At 45.1% G+C, this 19,089-nt stretch overlaps 1 protein-coding gene across 5 annotated transcripts in view; it reads left to right on the plus strand.

Annotated features, from left to right (window-relative positions):
- The window catches only part of Cep68 (centrosomal protein 68), a 23,853-nt gene extending 6,288 nt beyond the window's left edge, over positions 1–17,565 (plus strand). For 2 of the 5 annotated variants that reach the window (XM_010609732.3, XM_010609734.3), the window contains exons 2-7: positions 1,974–2,371; positions 4,313–5,809; positions 7,135–7,248; positions 10,210–10,306; positions 15,187–15,360; positions 16,379–17,565. In XM_010609732.3, the coding sequence (XP_010608034.1) occupies positions 2,018–2,371; positions 4,313–5,809; positions 7,135–7,248; positions 10,210–10,306; positions 15,187–15,356 (2,232 nt within the window). In that variant the 5' untranslated portion in view covers positions 1,974–2,017 and the 3' untranslated portion in view covers positions 15,357–15,360; positions 16,379–17,565. Of the gene's footprint in view, positions 1–1,973; positions 2,372–4,312; positions 7,249–10,209; positions 10,307–15,186; positions 15,361–16,378 lie in introns of those variants that run through there. The other 3 variants (XM_010609735.3, XM_010609736.3, XM_033764388.1) reach the window with 3 other exon arrangements.
- The last annotated feature ends 1,524 nt before the right edge of the window (positions 17,566–19,089 follow it).

Here is a 19,089-nt window from a genome sequence, read left to right on the forward strand (position 1 = left end):
AAAAAAAAAAAAAAAAAAAAAAAAAAAAAAAAAAAAAAAAAAAAGAAAAGAAAAGAAAAGAAAAAGAAAGAAAGAACATGGCAAGTGCTTGCTCTGCTCACCTCTGAAATGGTCTGGAGTCCTATGTGTCCAGGCAGCACAGGGTAGGACTCTTCCAGCACAAAGCAGTGTCAGGGGTCTTGGGGTATGTACAGTGCCCACCCAGCGTGTATTTCCTGGCATACAAGCCAAGCAGGATGAGCACCCTGGAAGGCTCCCCTGCTGCCACCAACATGCCTCTCCCATGCTTCTCCTCCATCTCTAAGGAAACAAGGCTATTTCTGTCCATGGTTGAGCTTTGAGGTTGGCTCAAGTGCACTGCAGGTGGCTGCTAACATCCTGAGCTCACTGTTACCTCCCCTTCCCTTCTAAGCCCTCCTGGAGTTGGTCTTCCTCCTCTGGCTTTTCAATTCAGCCCTCTCCCATCATGCCCAGCAGGAACCCTCTAGGGCCAAAGGTGTTCTCCCTCTGCTGTCCCAGAACTCTTCTCTTTACAGATCCCACTCCAGTTCTTTCCCTTCTTGCCTGAGTGTTCATCTTCTGCTTCCTCCCCTGCCTGCCTCAGTCTGCTGTCCCTTTCTCACCCTGTGGGGCCACTCCCACAGTTACCTATCTGGTTTTCCATATAGCTGCTGACATTGGCATAAACCACGTTTGCAGAGGAGGTTAGATGACCTCTCTCTTTGCTCACTGGCCGTCTCTGAACAAGAACCCTCACTGGTTCCACTGCCTCTGGTTCTGTGCTCTTAGAGGTCCTGCACTTTTACCAGGCAGAGGCACGCCTCATGGAAAGCATCCTTCCTGTGCCTAGTGGAAGTCTGACGTGCCCTGACTTGCTATACTCTAGGATAGGAGGATGAGAGCCAGGCCCAAGCCACTTACCAACAGGCCTTATGACAACAGAACCACTGCAGGATTGTGCACGGGGAGTTGGCCTCTCACCCAGTGAGGAGGAAGGTCTGGCTTCTTCCCCTGGACCAATGGGGGAAAGGAGACGACAGGATCCAAGCCTTCACTCTGATTTGGACCTTTAACCTCACTGTCCTTGTCGTCATTCACAGTAATCAGGTGAAGGCTGTTTCCTCATTACTGTGAATTTAGGGATCTGCAAGAGGGCCTACCCGCTCTAGCCTCCCATTGTGTCACCTCAAGAACTGCACAAGGAGACACTAATCAGACAGGAACAGCCCAAGGAAGTCATGATCTTTATTCTTGAGATTTGCAAATTGAAAAGCATCTCTTGACTAAACAGTTAAGATCAGATGAGTGTCATTTGGCCACAGACTCCATTTGAGAAAAAGCACCCACTAGTTTGTCACTACCATCTCTGTATAAACCACCCCTATATCTGCCTCCCAGAAAGGTGCCTTTTAGGATGAGATGGTTCTGTCTTCATCAGCAGCTTATAGTAATAAAAATTCTTTCTGTACCACTGCCTTGCCACAGAACATGCAGCCGGCCAGCAAAGCCTTGTGCACAGTAATAGTGTACCTTTGATGATACCCTCCTGAGTGCCTGCTGTTGGGTATGGTACCAACCACGATAAAAACAGAGGACAAAATTATGTGCATCTTTTGCATCCCCTTTGGAAAGGTCCAGGGCAGAAGAAAAGTTTGACCTTCCTTGAGGAAGTATAGTCACCGTTGTTGCCTGTATTTCTTTGACCAATGGGGGAAAAATACCTTACTCATTAAAAACCAAGGTTTAGGGCCGGGGATTTAGCTCAGTGGTTCCGGTGCCTGCCTTACAAGCACAAGGACCCGAATTTGATCCCAGTAACCAAAAAAAAAAAAAACAAGGTTTCCTGGATACATGTAGAGAATATATGTGTGTGGGGTGTGTGAATATATATATATTTTATGTACCAAGGATTGAACTCAGGACCTAGCATTTGTGAGGATAAACCCTTTCCTTCTTTCCTCCCTGTCTTGTAGGGAGCTTGAAGGTTTCAGAGGAGCCCTGACCTAGGCACCTCTCGATGGCCCTGGGTGAAGAAAAGGCAGAGCTGGAAGTACCTGTGTGCACGAAAGCCCAGTCCTGCAGGAGGTGGAGCCTTGACGAGCAAGAGAAGGTGGCCCAGGGCCCTGAGCCAGAGCAGCCCCCATGCCAGGAAGCTGAGGGAGGGCCTGCCCCTGTGTTCAGGACAGAGGGGCTACCTGCCCCTTCCTTCTGGGCTGGGTCTGACCATAGCAACACCTCTGGAATTTACCTGCCACAGGCCAGTGTGGCCAGCAGAGCAGCAGTAGTGAATGGGACCAGGCCTGCCCTCGGTGGCCTGCTTCCTCCTGCCATCACAGGGACTGGAGACCTTTTGGGCTCTGTGGGAAGCCAGGTGGGTGTTAAAGCAAACAACTGTGGATTGAGCTAGTGCTGTCCTTTGGGAGTATGTGCCAGCATTTCCCCCACCATCTTAACGTCTTTCCCCAGCTGCTGCGCAGTCTGGGGAGCTGGGGACACTTGTGTATGAAGATTTCTGTTTCACAGGTTCATGTGGAGGGCTGGGCCTCAGGAGCAAGAGGGTCTTCTATCAGTGTCTGCTAGTCCTCAGAAGTATGACTAGGGACCTTTTGAGGACTGCAGTGGCATAGCCAAGAGCTGACTGCCTAGAGGACTAGGGCAGGGGGCTCTGACAAGGGCAGCTCTGTCCTGTTTCTGACATTGCTGGTGTGAAGGCTTCAAGGGTACCCTGGGGAGACTGGAAAATGTGGCTGTGGGCTCCTGAGGGCACTGAGACAAATCCTTTTGGGACTTTGTCAAAGCCTTGAAGTCCCTTTAGGGGGCAGCACTATCCTTGGCTAAGGAGAACTCTTGGGCCTCCCTAACTGCAAAGCAGCTTGCCCTGTGAGAGTCGCATCCCCCCATGTTCTGAAACAGTGGGCAAGCCACTGAGTCTTTCAAGCCCTGTTGTAAATGGATGGTGACCCAAATGATCTGTCCCTTCTGGTCCAGACATCCAGTCGTGTTCTGCTTAGCAAAGCCTTTTCTGGAAACAGCTTTGGTCTTCTCTATGTCCTCATTGCCTTGGCTGCTCTGTGCTTCCCTCGTGGAGCCTCATTCAGTTAGGAGACTCATGACTGGGAGAAACTGAGGCCAGGCCCCACTTGGCTTCGAAGCAAGGGGTGCTAGGAGGTGCTGGCACTCAGGAAGCAGGTCCATAGACACTGAAGTGAGCCATTTTGACTGGACGCCATGGGCCACACCTGTAATACCAGCACTCTGGGAGGCCGAGGCAGGGTTGAGTCCAGCTTAGGCAATTTAATGAGACCTTATTTCAAAATTTAAAAATTTCAGAAGGGAATTGGGGATGTAGCTCGGTGTGAAGACCATGGCTTCAGTTCCTAGTTCCACACACAAAGTGAGCCATTTCATGAGAATGAGTCTACTTTTTGTGGACGCTTCTGTTGGTGTCAGGCTCATACTGTGTCTTTGCACTTGTGAGTTCCACAAATCCTTACACCTTTAGAAGGCAGCAGTGTTACTGTCTCCATGCTGAAAGACAGAGAAGTAGGACTCGTGGGGAAGGTGGCAGGAGCTGACATGAGACCTGTCTGGTTCCAAAGCCCATCATTCCTTAACCATTCTGACGTCCTGCCTCCCTGAAGTGGGAGTTCTTTAAACCAATTAAAAATTAAGAATGAAGAAGCTGAGATGAGTGACTCATTCTGCCAGCATTCAGTTCCCCCCAGCATTGGAGCTGAGCAGGCACCAGGTGGGGCTGCTGGGTTTGGATCTTCTGTCAGTCACGGTGATCAAGGCCTTCACCTGCCCAGAACAAGCTGCCCGAGGGTTATGCAATGTTTTTCAGCTTCAGCATGATAAAACAGTCTTAGTTCTGCTTACTCACAAACAATACCATGGAGGAAGAGCTTTTGAAAAAAGACCAGGGATGGGAAACAGTTGGGAAAGACTTCGAGATGCAGGCTTTTGGGGGGCTGTACTAGCAGCACATCCTCCTTTGCTTGATTTGTTTTGTTTTATTGGGGTTTTCTTGTTTTTTGAAACATGGTTGTTTCACTCTCTAGTTCAGACTGGCCTTCAACTCACTATGTAGGCCAGGCTGGTCTCAATCTCATGGTGATCCTCCTGCCTCAGCCTCCCAAGTACTAGGATTAGAGGCTCTTTTGTCTGATTTTTGTCTCAGGTCACAGTTTTCATTTTGAGATCTTCCCTGAAAAATATCTTCAGGGTCCACAACAAAATTCTGGGTTATCATCTAAGAAGAAAGTGGGTTTGCTTATTTACACCTAAGTACCTTTCTTCCCTCTAATTGCAGATGGAGGAGATGAAGGTTTCTGCCCCTCAGGGGCTACCTCAAACTATAAATGCCCCCAGAACTGCAGCCCTTTGCTCAGGACACAGCGCTGATACTGAAGATGATCCCCCCTCAGTTGAGTTGCCCCAGGTGCCAGGCCTCAGCCATCAGCCTCCCATCTCAGGTGCCCCTTTCCCGTCACAGTGGAGGTCGGTGGTGAGCACAGGCACTGCTGCTCCTCAGCTCTGCAGCCCCAGTGTCTCTGCCTCCCCCACGGGCAGCAGTCAGGGTTATCAAGAGAAGGGAGAGGCTCGGAGTGGCTCCCTTGCCAAGGTCTCATCCTCCCTAGAGCTGGCTGTCCCCCAGGAGCCCCGCACTGTGGGGGCAGCAGGGCCTCGGCTCCAGTGGTCCTCACAGCCTGTGGCCTCTGGGGGTGACACTGCTGGCCTGGGCAGGAGGCGCCTCTCCTTCCAGACTGAGTATTGGGCTTGCGTGTTGCCCAGTTCCCTGCCTCCTTCTCCTGATCGCCACTCCCCACTCTGGAACCCAAATAAAGAGTACGAAGACCTGCTTGACTATACTTACCCACTGAGGCCTGGACCTCGACTTCCAAAGCAACTTGACAACCACTTGGTGGCTGACCCTGTCCTGCAGGACTCAGGTATAGACCTGGATAGCTTCTCTGTCTCCCCAGCAAGTACCCTCAAGTCACCCATTAATGTCTTCCCCAATTGCCCACTAGCAGAGGCCCCCACCTTACCATTTTCTGGGCCCAAAGAACCAGGCTTTAAGCAGTGGCCCTCTGGAGTACCCCAGAAGCAGGGTAGCATGGGCCTGGCACCTTGGAGCCAGCTTGCATCAACGCCTAAAGCCCCAGGCTGTGGGGATGCTCCTTGGGAAGGTAGAGAGAGCACTTTGAGGGGCATGAAGCATTGGCCTCCTGTGAGCAAGCACCCCAAAATGGACTTTCCTCAAGTAAGGACAAGAGACAGAGGTTGGCCCTTGCCCAGGCCAGAGAGGGAGAAGAAGACGAGCCAGAGTGTCCTGCGCCCTGCCTGTGTAGAATCTGGATGGAAATTGGAAGCGGAGGTGGAAAGTGATGAGGAGTATCTTGCTCTGCCCACTCGGCTGACACAGGTTTCTAGTTTGGTTTCATTTCTAGGCATCATGCCCAGTGGGGCTGCTGAGGGACAGAGCTCTTTGGAAGTGTCGGACAGTAATGGGCCAGCTTCCCTCCCATCAGATTCCGGCCAAAGCCAGCTTCCTTCTGGGGCTGCCTTCCGGAGGTCTGGGGCCTCTGAAGGCCAGAACCTACACAACTTTGTGTGTGCCCAGGACTCTGCAGAAGACAGTCTGATGAGCAGCCAGGCCCTAAGGGTCTCCTCTGAACTGCTAAAATCACGCCCCTCCTTGCCATCTGTGTTGCACAAGTGGCCCTTCTTAGACCCGGATGCTGAAGGGCATCTTCCCAGGAAAGCAGAAGAACAGAAGAAAGACTCATTGGTCCAGTGTGTGCAGGTAAAGACGGGAAACATGGTAAAATTCCTGGTGTTGACCATCAACTCTTCATATGTCAGGCACTCTGCTGTATCTTGTCTTTAGTCTCGCACTGCTTACCAGGTAAGTACTGTTCTCCTTTCACTGTTCAAAGAAAAAGGTAAGTTGCCCACTTACAACCAGCCAGAACTCCGAGCCAGGCAGTCTTGTCTGTAGAGCCTGAGCTCTCAACCACGCTCACTGCTGCTTCCCACCTCAGAGGTGTTCTGCACAGAAAGGGTTGCTGTGCACGTCTTTAGGAAATACTGGGCTTTACAAACTCAGGCTGTCTTGCCTACAGGACTTCTCCGAGCTTCATTTGCCACCAGGTAACTCTGCAAAGTTAGGAGCATCAGATGTCCCATTTTCTCAACTTCTTGGCCACTGAACCTTCTTTTTTGGTGCACTTGTTAGTATCTGGAGATGTGGTTAATTCTGAATGGAATAGGAATGTTAGGGCCAGGACTTGGATTGGAATCATGGCACTGCCTCCTCCAGAATTTTGTCTTGCATGTTTGTTTATGAAATGTGGAGTGCTGCTGCCTCAGGATATTGTGTGGATTAAATAATTCCTGCCAGAGCTTTACTTGGTGCTTGACACAGGGTGAAGATTCAGCTTTCCTTCCCCAGTCTTCAGGCATCCCATTGTCTCAGTGGCAGGAGTGAGCACTGTCCACACTGCAGCAGTGCACACTGTAGGGTGGTAGCTGCCCTGCTGGCACCTAAGAGCCCACACTACCAACGTGTCCTGACAGTCCATTTAACCTGCTCACAAGTCACATGGGTTATCTGTCCTTTGGAACTGTAGGACCAATGTTAACATACCCTTCTTTGTGACAAAGGATTGATATACACGAGCTAAAGTTGTTTTCAGCTATGGCTTCGGGTTAGTCATGACTTAGTTACTAATTTTGCATTCTGTTTTGCCCACAGCAACGTTTAGTAATTGCATTGATCCAAGAATAGCTTTCTGTGGCAGACCTGCCTCTTCTGGGCTATTCCTGTCCCTTTTCTTTTATAGCTCCGCTCTGACCTACGAGGCTCTGTTTTCTCAGCTTGTCATTTTTGTGGTCACATTTGGTTGAGGGCAGACAGAATAAATGGAACTTCTCATTTCCCTGGCAGAAGGTCTAGCCCTCCCTCTGAGAACAGGTGAGGCAGGAAGAGGGAGAAAACTGATGACTGAGGGAAAGCTCTGGAAAGGTACAGAGGTGGTCTCACAGATTCATTCTGATATTTTTAGCCTTTTGATAAGTAAACAGCAGTTCTGTCAGTAACGTTCTGTTTTCTTTTGTTTGCCTCTGCAGACGTTTTGCTGTCAGCTGGAAGAGCTGATCCACTGGCTGTATAATGTCACTGACCTTGGGACTCCGCCCCTATCCAGTCTTACAGGTCTCAAGTCTTCTCTGCAGCTTTACCGGGTAACGCACACTCTTGGCTTCTGGCAGTTCATTCACAAGAGTGGTGGCAAAATTACTTAACAGAATAAAATAACCGATGCCTGGTGTGTTGTAGCTCAACTGCTTATTTTACAAGAAGTTTATCAGAGACCTTTTTCAAATTCTAAGCACTGAAAACTTTGTAAAATGCCTGAGTTAACTTCCCAGGCCAAATAGTTTAGAGAATATACATTAAATTTTTCCATTTTTTTTTTGTTTGTTTGTTTTTGTTTCTGCTTTTGTTTTTTAAAGACAGAGTCTCACTACAAAATTCGGTCTGGTCTTGAACTTACTGTGTAGCCCAGGTTGGCTTCCAGCTCCCAGTTATCCTCCAACCTCAGCTTGCCGAGTGCGGAAGCACCACCATGCCTGGATAGATTTATTTTGAATCCAAAAAAACAAAAACTTCTGGGAGTGGAGATTTAGCTTACTGGCACTGTGCCTGCCTGGCAAGTGCAAGGTCCTGATGAGTTCCATTGCCAATACCAAGAAAAACAAAAAAAAAAATCAGGGTCTGGGCATGGTGGTGCATGCCTATAATCTAAGCTGTTTGGGAGGCTGAGGCAGGATCATAAGTTGGAGGCCAGGCTGGGAAGTTTAACAAAATGTATGGAAAGTGAACAGTTATACAGCTTAGTCTTCCTGGGTTCACTCCACAGTGCCATAGAAAAGGCTAAGGGTTGTACACAGCCCTAACTTGGATCCCTAATTCCAAGCCCCCAAAACATTTAAAGAAAAAAGTTTTAGGGTGTTTTGCATTGTAATTTCCCAAATATCTGGTATTAATAGACATGTAGAACCACTATTCAAGCAGCAATTTAAATATTCAGATTTTTTCTTTTTTTTTTTAGTAGGGGGATCAAACTCATGACCTTGTGCTTGGGAGGCAGGTGGCCACTGTACTAAATCCCTGGCCCAAGATTGAGATTTTTTTTGTCAGTTTGCTATGTCTGGCTAGTGGCTGCCACACTGAACAGTGCAGGTTCAGAACCCTTCTTCATCACAGAAAGTTATATAAGGATCTTGAGTTGAAATTATCCTGACTCCAGAATGTATACAGGGCATTTCAATGAAGCAGTTGTAAACAGAATGTTTAGGCTCAAGTTTGAATTTAATTTTTCATTTTTTAATTAGTGTCCTGTTATTTAATTAGTGTCCTGAGTTTTATTTAACATGACTGCATATTAAGTGTATCAAAGAATAAATCATAGTTGTTTCTGCTAAACATATAGTCAACATTGGCTGATTACCAGCATGTCCAACTGGCCAAGCCACTCTTAACTGCTTCATGAAGGACCATGGATGGTATCTGTGGTCTGAGCTTGATGCTTATCCGAAGGGACTTACTGGGTTTCTCACCCAGCCCTATGTGAAGAGGCTGTGATTTATAATGCCTGAGCCACGGCTGCACCAATCTGTGCTGAGCGGATTCCAGCCCACTGAACCACACCCCAGCTGGAGGAAGGGCCTTTGTTTTCCATTTTGGAGCCAGCTGAACTCTTGCCTGAGCTTGGGCAGACAGGCTTAGCTGCTCCTCCCTACAAGGAATGCTGTGTGCTGCAGAGTGGAGCAGTTGCCATGAATTCCTCAGCCAGAGTGAGCATAAGAAAAGAAAGCTGAGCCTGAGAGTTCTTTATGTGCATGTGTATGTGCGTGCACACATGAACATTCACACACCCCACCTCCTTGGGACCCCAACCCACCCCAGCTCCAGGGCCACCTCTGTAAGGAGAGGAATTGCCCTGCTAGACTTACCTCAGTGGCCTTTGCTTCTCTGTCAGAACAGGGACAAATGGACTAACTCCATCCCTCACCCTTCTGTGCTGGCTTCCAGGCCAGCCAGAAGCAGCTGTCTTAACTGTGTGGATATAGCTGAGATCTGAGGCAGGAGTTGCTCCTGCAGGTCATCAAGTCCTAGGCCTGTATACAACTGTCAAAAGTGAGACTGCATTGTTGACCCCTTTCCACACGGTAGTTCATGGCTCCTGCTTAGGAATGAGCTTCTTGGCTTCTGTCATATCAAGACCTAGTGTAAACATGTCTATTCACATTTTAATATGTAACTTACTTGTACTCTGTCTTAACATGGTGGGGTAAAGGAGCATCTAAACTACACATGGCACCAGGGAGTAAGTATAGGTATCAGAGTGAAGGAAGACTGAGAGAAAAAAACTAAATCCAATAGTAAAATTATCACTTCAAAATGTTAACCAAGGCCGGGCGTGGTGGCGCACACCTGTAACCCCAGCACTCCGGAGGCTGAGGCAGGAGGATCACTGTGAGTTCAAGGCCAGCATGGGCTACATAGTGAGTTCCAGGTCAGTCTCAACTACATAGTGAGACCCTGTCTCAAAAAATGAAAAGAAAAAAAAATGTTAACCAAGTTTTGCCCCAAATTAGAGATCATGAGTTTGACTTTACACTTTTCAGCAGCTGAAGAAGATCACAAACAGCCAGCCACAGGCCTACTAGCCTCGAGGGGAAAACAGATGAGCTGCTTCCCTGATGAAAGAGGCAGTTCCCAGAGGTCGGCAGAGAGAAATTACCAAGGTGGACACAACAGTTCCCCAGGGTTTCCATAGTGGCAGACTGCTTGTGGTTCTTACTAGCACTTCCACTCAGATAGAGTACAATTTATTTGGGGAATCCCATTAATTTTATAAGTGCAAGAAAACCCCACAAATGCAGTACAAAAAGGAATCTCTGATTCCAAGCTATCAGAAGCCAGCCTTACCAGGAAAAAAACTCTTGTGCCAAACTAAACAACAAACCACTGACTCCGTTTCCCCTGGACTCGAAGAAGCTGAAGTTAAACTAGTCACTGCTTAAAATACTTTGCAAACTAGGCAGTCTATTTTCCAGCTACCTTGCCTGGCATTTGTATGAACAACTTTTATAAAACAATAGTAATGAAACTTTTTTCTTTTCCCAATACATTTTAAGCAATTTAAGAGAGATATACATGAGCATCAGTCCTTGACAGAGAGTGTCCTAGAGAAGGGGGAGACACTTCTTCAGTGCCTGCTGGACAATACCCCAGGTGAGATGCTCTGGCACTTTGTCTCTCATTTTAAAATTTTATTTATTTTTATAAGTGTACAAATCTGTGGGGTGGCAGTGTCGCATTTCAGTACATATGTACAATGTGCAATGATCAGATCATGTAACTTGGTATATTCATTAGTTCAAACATTTGTCATTTATGTTGGGACCATTCCAGATCTACTGGAATGAGCCATTCCAAATCTGTTCTGAGATATATAATTAATTGTTGTCATCTTATAGTTACCCTTCTGTGCTATAAAATATTAGAAATGGGTCAAGGGATAAAACTCATTGGGATGCACAAGGCCCAGTGCTTGTTCCTTGGCACTACCTAAAAAGAAAAAAAATAGGTTACTCCTTTTACTGTCCCAACTGCATACCTATTGTTTACTCATTAATCATCATCTCTCCATTCCCTCTCCGCACCCTTCTAGAAGATGGACCTTTTAGCTTCCACATGAGAACATACTGTGTATCTTCTCTGTGCATGGTTAATTTCATTTAACATAATGTTCTTCAGTTCAATCCATGTTGTTGCAAATGAATTTCATTCTTTTTATGGCTGAGTAATATTCTGTGTATATAACCCATGTTTTTCAATCCATGTATCATTGGACATCTAGATTGATATCTATTGCAAATGTCTTTGACATTTCTTTAAATACATACACCCAGTCGTGGAACTGGCAGATCACGTGGAAGTTTTATTTCTAGTTTTATGAGGAATTTCCATGATGGCTGTACTAATTTAACAGTGTATGAGGCTGGGGATTTAACTTAGTGGTTCCGCCTCCTGCCTCGCAAACACAAGGACCCGAGTTCGATCCCCAGTACCAAAAAAAAAACCCAATAACAACAGTGTTTGAGTGCTCCCCTTTCACTCAGGTGCACCATCATTGTCTTTTTAATAATAGGTGTTCTAACTGGAGATTACATCTCATTGTGATTTTCATTGCATTTCCCTCCCTCATGATTTGTTACAGCAAGCATTTTTCATATATTTTTGGTCATTTGTCTATCTTTTGAGAAATCTCTATTCAGGTCATCAATGCATGAAAAATTTTGTCTGAATTCTTTGTCCTTGTTAAATCAACAGTACAAATACATTTTACCCTTTCTATAGGCTGTCTCTTTGTTGTGTAGAAGCTTTCTAGTTTGATCTAATTCTCTTTATCAGTTTTGTTGCACCTTATCTTTTGGGGTCCTATTTTTAAAAATCTTTGCCCAGACCGATGTCCTACAGCATTATTTTCTTCTAGTAGTTTCAGTTTCAGGAGCTACATTTAAGTCTTTGATCCATTTTGTGTTGGTTTTTATACAAGGCAAGGGAAGGGGGGTCAAGTTTAAGTCTTCTGCAAATGGATATCCAATTTTCCCAGCACCATCTACTGAAGAAACTTTCACTTGTTTATATGTTCTTGCTCCCTGTGTGTGTGTATGTGTGTAAATCAGCTCTAGATGTGTAGATTTATTTCTGGGTTCTCCATTCTGTTTCATTGGTCTTTGTATCTGTTTTTATGTGCTTGAGGTTTTGTTCTTTAGCCAGCTCTTAAGTCCTTTCACCAGCAGGCCCAGGGACTTACACTGTGCTTGGTAAAGAGCTAGAATTCCAAGAACACACCCTTCCTCACTGCCATGAACTGCCTTAGAGTTTCATGATGATGGTTTGTGGGTTTTCACATCATCATTGCCCCTACAGGCCCATAGTGGGATATGTACACTCCTAAAATTAAGCCTATCAGAAATTAGATAACAAGCCTGCAAGAGCAGCACTCTTGCTTTTGCTTTTATGTTTCCCTGACTGATGGTATTCTGGTTGAGAATTCTGGTTTTAACCCAGCAGCCATCAGTTGTGGCTGGGGTATTCAGTAGGCAGCCCTCCCATCTTACACAGCTCAGGTGGAACTCTTATTTTAAATCTGCTTTGGTCAAGAATTTGTTTCAGGAAAACACTGAATTGAAAACAGTCTATTCTCAAGGAATAGAATGACATATACTGACAAGAGGGAGCAGGGTGATTGTGGCATGCAAGCCAGTTCAAACCCATCTTGCAGGGTAGACTCCCAATTTAGGAAACCGAAAATCAAAAACATTAAGAGTACTTCTAAGTGGGTCTAGTACCAAAAATTTATGGTCTTCCTTGTCCTCTGTAGGGGCAGCTATGATACAAAGGATCAAAGTGCTAGGTTGAAGTACTGAACTTCTGGCCCCCCAGAAGCATCCTCTAATTTTGTGTAAGACTACCAGCAAGGACTTACAGAGCCCATTTGTTACGCCTCAGCTGTAGTGAGGTGGTATTTATACTGGCATCAGGTAACATAAGCAAAGCTGGGCAGGACCCAGGGGTCAAGAGGCAGTGACAGGCATTTCATTGAACAGAGCAGTGGGCAAAGTGTATGCGGGGAGTGGGGTTTCTCAGCACTTGCCCACTGCCATATAGGCCTCTAGCATTCTTTGTAGGGAGGCTTCCTGTGCACTGCAGAATAGTTAGCACCCCTACTGGAAGCCTCAGCGACCTCCAAGTTAACAACCACCCAAAGCATTTCCAGACCATTCCACTTGGATTCTGGGAAGATCTGTAAATAGGCAGAGGTGTTTGGGTGGACAGTGATCACTGAAGTGTTTTCAGCAGAGAAGTGACTGTCCATTATGAATTATGTGATTCCTTTGCAATCCTCTGCCCTCTTAAGGTATGTGTTTTAGTTCTTCCCTTGTTCTCTTGAACTAGGATCTTTAGGTTTATGTTGGGGCAGAAACTCAGTATGCTAGCTCCTTTCCTGCTTGTAATTACACTAACATTTTACTGAACACTTAGCTTCAGCTGAAGCAGTTGGCATTATCATTTTTTATTTTCATTTAATCACAACTCTATAAGGAAGAAACTGCTTTTATCCTTACCTCAGAGTTGTGAAAATCCCTCAGGCAGCTGCTGTGTGCTAACTCCAGCTATCAGATTGTCTGGAGGTGCAGGAGCCTGAGCAGGAAGGAAGAGCACTCAAAAACGGGAACTTACCCTCTTCATGGAGGCCACTCATAAAAAGTAGGTCTCTTCATTACCGTTTTGATCTTTACTTGAAAGTCAATTCAGGGTCGGGATTTAGCTCAGTGGTTCTGCCACCTACCGTGCAAGCGCAAGGACCCAAGTTTGATCCCCAATACCAAAAAAAAAAAAAAACACTGAAAGTCAATTCAGAAATACTTTTCAGTGCCTATCCTGTAATAAGAACAGTCCACTTTGCCCTGCTCTCACAAGGGACCTAGGGGAATTTACTGGCCAGAAGTAGAGGCTTTTCAGTTTTCTGTAGTTCTCACATATGTATGTAGACTCTTTCAGATTGGTATACAGCCTAGCCCATCCTGTCTGGAATAATCAGAACACTTCAGGGGTTTTGTGAAAATCACAAGTTCCTCTTGACACTTTACACTTTCTTCTGGGGTTAGTGGAGCCAACACACATCTCCCCTAAGAGCAGCACACTTTCTTACTTAGCTACAAGTGTAAATTTAAGGATGTGATGCCAAAGTTTATGTCCCCCCTCCAGGAAGTCCTGAAATAGGCCTCCGTATTTTTCCTCTCCATTTTTACCACTGTCTTAACACCCTAGTTCCTTAAAATGAGTTAATGACTGCTGTCATTAAGCCACATGAGATCCCTAAATATTTATACTCAATTAAAACACAAAAGTAGCTGGGTACAATGGCATACATCGGTAATCCTAGCACTGAGAGAGGCTGAGGCAAGAGGATCACAAATTCAAGTCCTGCATAGACAACTCAGACCCTATGTCAAAATAAAAAATAAGCTAAAAATGTAGTTCATTAGTAGCCCTTGTGCAATGTCTGATACCAAAGTGGGGGAAAACACATATCACAGTCACACTGGGAAATTTTTCTATTTTATTCCCCTTCCTGACTTCTCTTTGGCTTCTACCATCTGTAAGTTCAAACAGAAATTTCCCCTCAGGCTGGGGATTTAGCTCATTGGTGACAGCACCTGCCTCACAAGCACAAGGTCCTGAGTTGGATCCCTGGTACAAAAAAAAAAAAAAAAAGATCCCCTCAGTTCCACCGGCAATACATAAGACTGAACAAAGGCCTGAAGGAGAGAGCACAGGCTGCCACCCTTAACAGCCAGGTGTCACTTAGCTGTATTCTTCTGCTAGGACAGCACTTTGTCCTGATGACACACTGATGTGGCCTGCCCAGAGCTGACCTCAATATAGCCAGCCTGTGTTCCTTCCCGCCATCTAGTTTGCATCATTTGCAGATATGCAGCTTCCTCTTTCCCCTCTGCGGGCACACAATGCACTGTAGCAGGAAACTAGGGAGCTTATTAACACAGCTGATAAAAGCACCGGAAGCTAAAGCAGTCTTTGTTTAACAAAAGAAATACATTTTTTTAAAGGGGGAAAAATCCCTGCTGTGTGTGATCCACTGACCCCAGCCCATCCCTTCCTCACATGAACTTTCTAACACTGCAGGAGTGAAGCTTGGTCTTGCTAACAGACCTTTAAGTCTGTTCACTTAGGACCCACAGAACAGTTCACAAGCATTCCCAAATATATTCACGGACCATCTGTGTGAAATGTCAGTCCTCCCAGCCAACAGAAGTTGATAGGAGCTGGTAACAGGGCCAGCATCCTAATCCAGGCATGCTGTTTTATTTCATTTTTAAACTTTATGCCCAAAAAGGATGTGAATATGCCATGTTATCTCCTCAGTCAGATACCAGTTACCAGAAAACTATGTCTGTGCACCCTGTTGTGCTTATATTCCAGAGTGGAACCAGCAAATTTTCTTAGCTTTAATCAGAAGTTAATGTAGATTCTCCAGTGCAGCATAAGCCTAGGAGCATCACTGTTTGCCTCGCTGTTAGTTTTAAAGGATGTCCTTGGGAGGATCGAGAAGCAGTCTGGTGAACTGGAAAGCCACGCAGATCGGCTTTATGATTCTATCCTAGCCTCTTTGGACATGATGGCTGGCTGCAGCCTCATCCCGGACAATAACCCATTGGCAGCCACGGAGCCCCCTTGTGCAGGGGTTTAACCAGGTAAGCAGAGGAACCAAAGAAAAGTTGCCTTCCAGCCCCAGGACTGATTTGGGCACAGAGCTTCTGCTTTGACAGTTGACTGTCACTTAGAAGCATGCTGAGCTTGTGTAAATAAATGAGATGCTGGTGGAAGGTCAGCAATGGTACAGAAAAGGAGCCATTACCATTGCTGGGAAGGTTACAGGTGTTCTGGGGGCATGGAAGTTTACTTTTGTTCCTTCCTTTGTTTTATCCCTGCTGCCTGCTGAGAACGAGCACTTCTGTGTTTGTCACCCAGCGACAGCAACAGCTTTAACTGTACTTCATTTCTGCACATGTACACTTCTTCAATATGGATCAGGCTGCCCCACCCCCTAGTGTCTGCAGCACTTTCTATCCACAGAAACCTAGTTACTGCTAATGCTCCCTTCCCACAGAGGGACTCTCACATTTCCTACACCACTCATTTGAAAAAAGGCTAGACACATGAATTTTACATACCTTGGAGACTTAACAAGTAATAGAACTTTATTTTTATCCCTCAGAAATTCAAACGGAATAATAGGAAAGCGGGGGCTAAGAGAGGGGTTGCCATTGCCCAACACTTAATTCCACAATTGTACTGTACTCTCTGGAATTCTATAAGTAAATGTTTGTAATGTTTAACTCAGATTTTCTAGGTAAGAGTTCACTGTAGCAGCCAGGTGTGGTGGCATGTGCTTCTAGCACTGGGGAGGTGGTGGTAGGAGTTTCACGACTTACAAGGACAGCTTGGACTGAGACCCAGTCAAAAAACAAAACAAAACAAAACAAAACACCTAAGGTATTTTAAGAGTGGAGAGTTCCTATATTTTCATTACAGCAAATTAGTCATCTTGCCACTACAGCCCCCACCCTATACTGGGGATTGAATTCAGGACTTTGTGCCTGCCTGGCAAGCGCAACGCCACAGAGCTGAATCCCCAGATCCCATCTTGGTTTTTAAATGAATGCAGGTGATTGCTGCTGTTGCTTCAACATTTTGCATTTTCTCTTTCAGATATCTTCTTTGGCAAAGCTGCAATCGCCAGCCAAAAGTTGTTCTTGGGAAGAAAATGTTCTCAAGTCCTGGCAAGAATCACTTAATAGTTAAATTAAGGAGGAAACTTTAATGTACTAGCTTTAAAATGCCTTTCTCTTGTACAAGTAAGGGCTGGTGTAGTTACTATTTCTTTTTACAGTGAATCCTTCCAGACTTAAGGTTTTCCTTTTGGTGCTTCTCTATAAAAAGCATGTGGCTTTGCAATTTTTGATAAAATAGTTAAGATCTAGAGGTCTTTTCTTTTCAGTTAAAAAAAGAATTGTGGACAAAGCTCTTAACTCTTCCACCTGTTGAGGTCATAGCCAGAAGACTGCTTTCAGAAAGATTCCAGGGATTCAGCTCAGTGGTGCTGCGCCTGCCTTACAAACGAAAGCTAGTGATTTAGCTCAGTAGTGTTGTCGCCTGCCTCACAAGTGCAAGGTCCTGAGTTCAATTCCTGGTACAAAAAAAGGCACCTGCCTCATAGTATACCAATTTACACGATGGGCAAGTGCCAATACCCCATTTATAATCGATCCCTGGTACAAAAAAACCCACTTTTTTCAAACGAAAGCAAAGGGCCTGAGTTTAATCCCCAGTACCAAGAAAAATAAATAAAAGATTCCAAATACAGTACAGCATTCTCAGGCATAGAAGGGGACTCATGAGACTGAAAAAACGGTTGGTTGGCCAGAAGCCTTGGGTCTTTTCAGAAAGGCTTAGGTTTTAAATTTCCTCTTTGAAGATATTTTTTAGAAGAGACTTTGGCCACAGATCTGCAGAAGGAAACAGGCAAGGGAGTAGAACCTGGGCACAGGTGATAGATAACATTGCTATCTTCATGGCTGAGGGCTCCACCTTCCGCCTAATTGATACCTTAAAGGTTGGGGATGTAGCTCCGTGGCACCACATCTGCCTAGGAAGCTCGAGGTCCCAAGTTCAGTCCTGAGTTAGATCCCCAGTTGGGGGGCTGTGTGTCAGGACGTTGGAAAACTGATGTTGTACTTCAGCTTTGTAATGGAGCTAATTAAATAGGCTAATGGTGATTCTGGAAGAACTCATCCATCCTTTCTGTTCTCCCTTGGAAGACTACAAAAACTAATGCTGGGTGTGGTGGTGCACGCCTGTAATCCCAGCACATGGGAGGCTGAGGCAGGAGGATCGCTGTGAGTTCGAGACCAGCCTGGGCTACATAGTGAGTTCCAGGTCAGACTCAACTACATAGTGAGACCCTGTCTCAAAAAAACCAAAAAAAACAAGACTACAGAAACTAAAGCTGTCAGGAGCAAAGAAGTATGAGTTAAGTACCTTGTCAAAAGAAAAAAATGTGTGGATCAATCATTTAAAGCATCAATTCTCTAAATTTTTTTAAGCAAAGCAATTTTGGTAACAACTGAAGATTCCACACACTTAAAAAAAAGCACTTTAAGAGTTCTTGGATTTTGAATACCAAAAAGGAAGCAAAATACATTAACAGCAGCATCTAAAGTTTCATTAAATATTTTTTTGCTTCAAAATTTCTTAGACTTTAGACACTGGAACTAGCTGTTAAATTCTAATATTTAAATTGGCTTTCAGGAGTAGCTACGCATAAAATGCAGTATTTCAAGTGCCTGTAGCATAATGTGGATTAACCGTAAATTTAAGGGCACTTCAGAATTAGACTTTTATGGTTCTGCCATCTCATACTATTGGGTTTTTTTGTTTGGTTTGGTTTTTTATACTGAGGATCAAACTCAGGACCTTTCGCTTGCGAGGCAGGAGGTAGAACCCGGCCCAACCTCGTATTAATCTTAAATGATGAGACTTTTTTAAGGGGGAAAAAAAAAATCTCCCTGGCAAATAATTGTGTGTGTGTGTGTGTGTGTGTGTGTGCGTGCGCGCGCGTGCGTGTGCATATTCACACACAATAATTGTAGTATTTAAAGTCTAGAATTGGTTTAAAAGGCAGGTATGCGTAATGGCCGCTATTCTCAAATTGATACAGCTGATGTAGCTACAACTGGAACATGCCTTTCCAGAGTGTGTTGGAACAGCCTGTAGGAATTAAACCCACTTGACAAGGATGAAAATGTCATTTTTGGGCCGGGGATTTAGCTGAGTGGTACAGCACCTGCCTGGCAAGTGCAAAGTCCTGAGTTCAATCCCCAGTACCAAAAGAAAGAAAATGGCATTTTTGAAGATAACCTCATGGAAACAAACTGGCTAATATTACAACAATTGAATGTAGAATGTGGTATTCTTATTCCCACTCAATGCAGTAATAATCAGCTTCAAGTGACAGGGAGTTTTCAATTTATCTAGAGGATCTGATATTTTTGTTCATCTTGTTTGAAATAAGATGGACTATATAGAGTGCTCTTTGAAGCTGGATGTAAATGCCACAGGAGTATTAACAAGACTGTTAATTACATCTTCGGCTATGCATAGTTTGAAACCTCTCTTAAAACTCAAAGCAAAAATTATTTCACCCTAGGAAGATGCTGCCAGTAGCATTTCCATCAGCAAACACTGCCAGGTTAGATTTAAGTAGCCAAGCAGGTTGGCACCTTGTGGTGTGCCATACTACAATAAAATTTCTTAGTAATCCCTTAAAATTAATGGAATTTATATCTAGAGGGAAGTGGCAAAACTAAAGGCAAGCAATTTCAAGACTGAGTTCTTACAAGCTAAGCTCTAGCAAATAAGGG

This window comes from Fukomys damarensis, unplaced genomic scaffold, assembly GCF_012274545.1.
Source record: "Fukomys damarensis isolate Sample0158 unplaced genomic scaffold, DMR_v1.0_HiC HiC_scaffold_2, whole genome shotgun sequence".
Classification (NCBI taxonomy): Eukaryota; Metazoa; Chordata; class Mammalia; order Rodentia; family Bathyergidae; genus Fukomys; species Fukomys damarensis.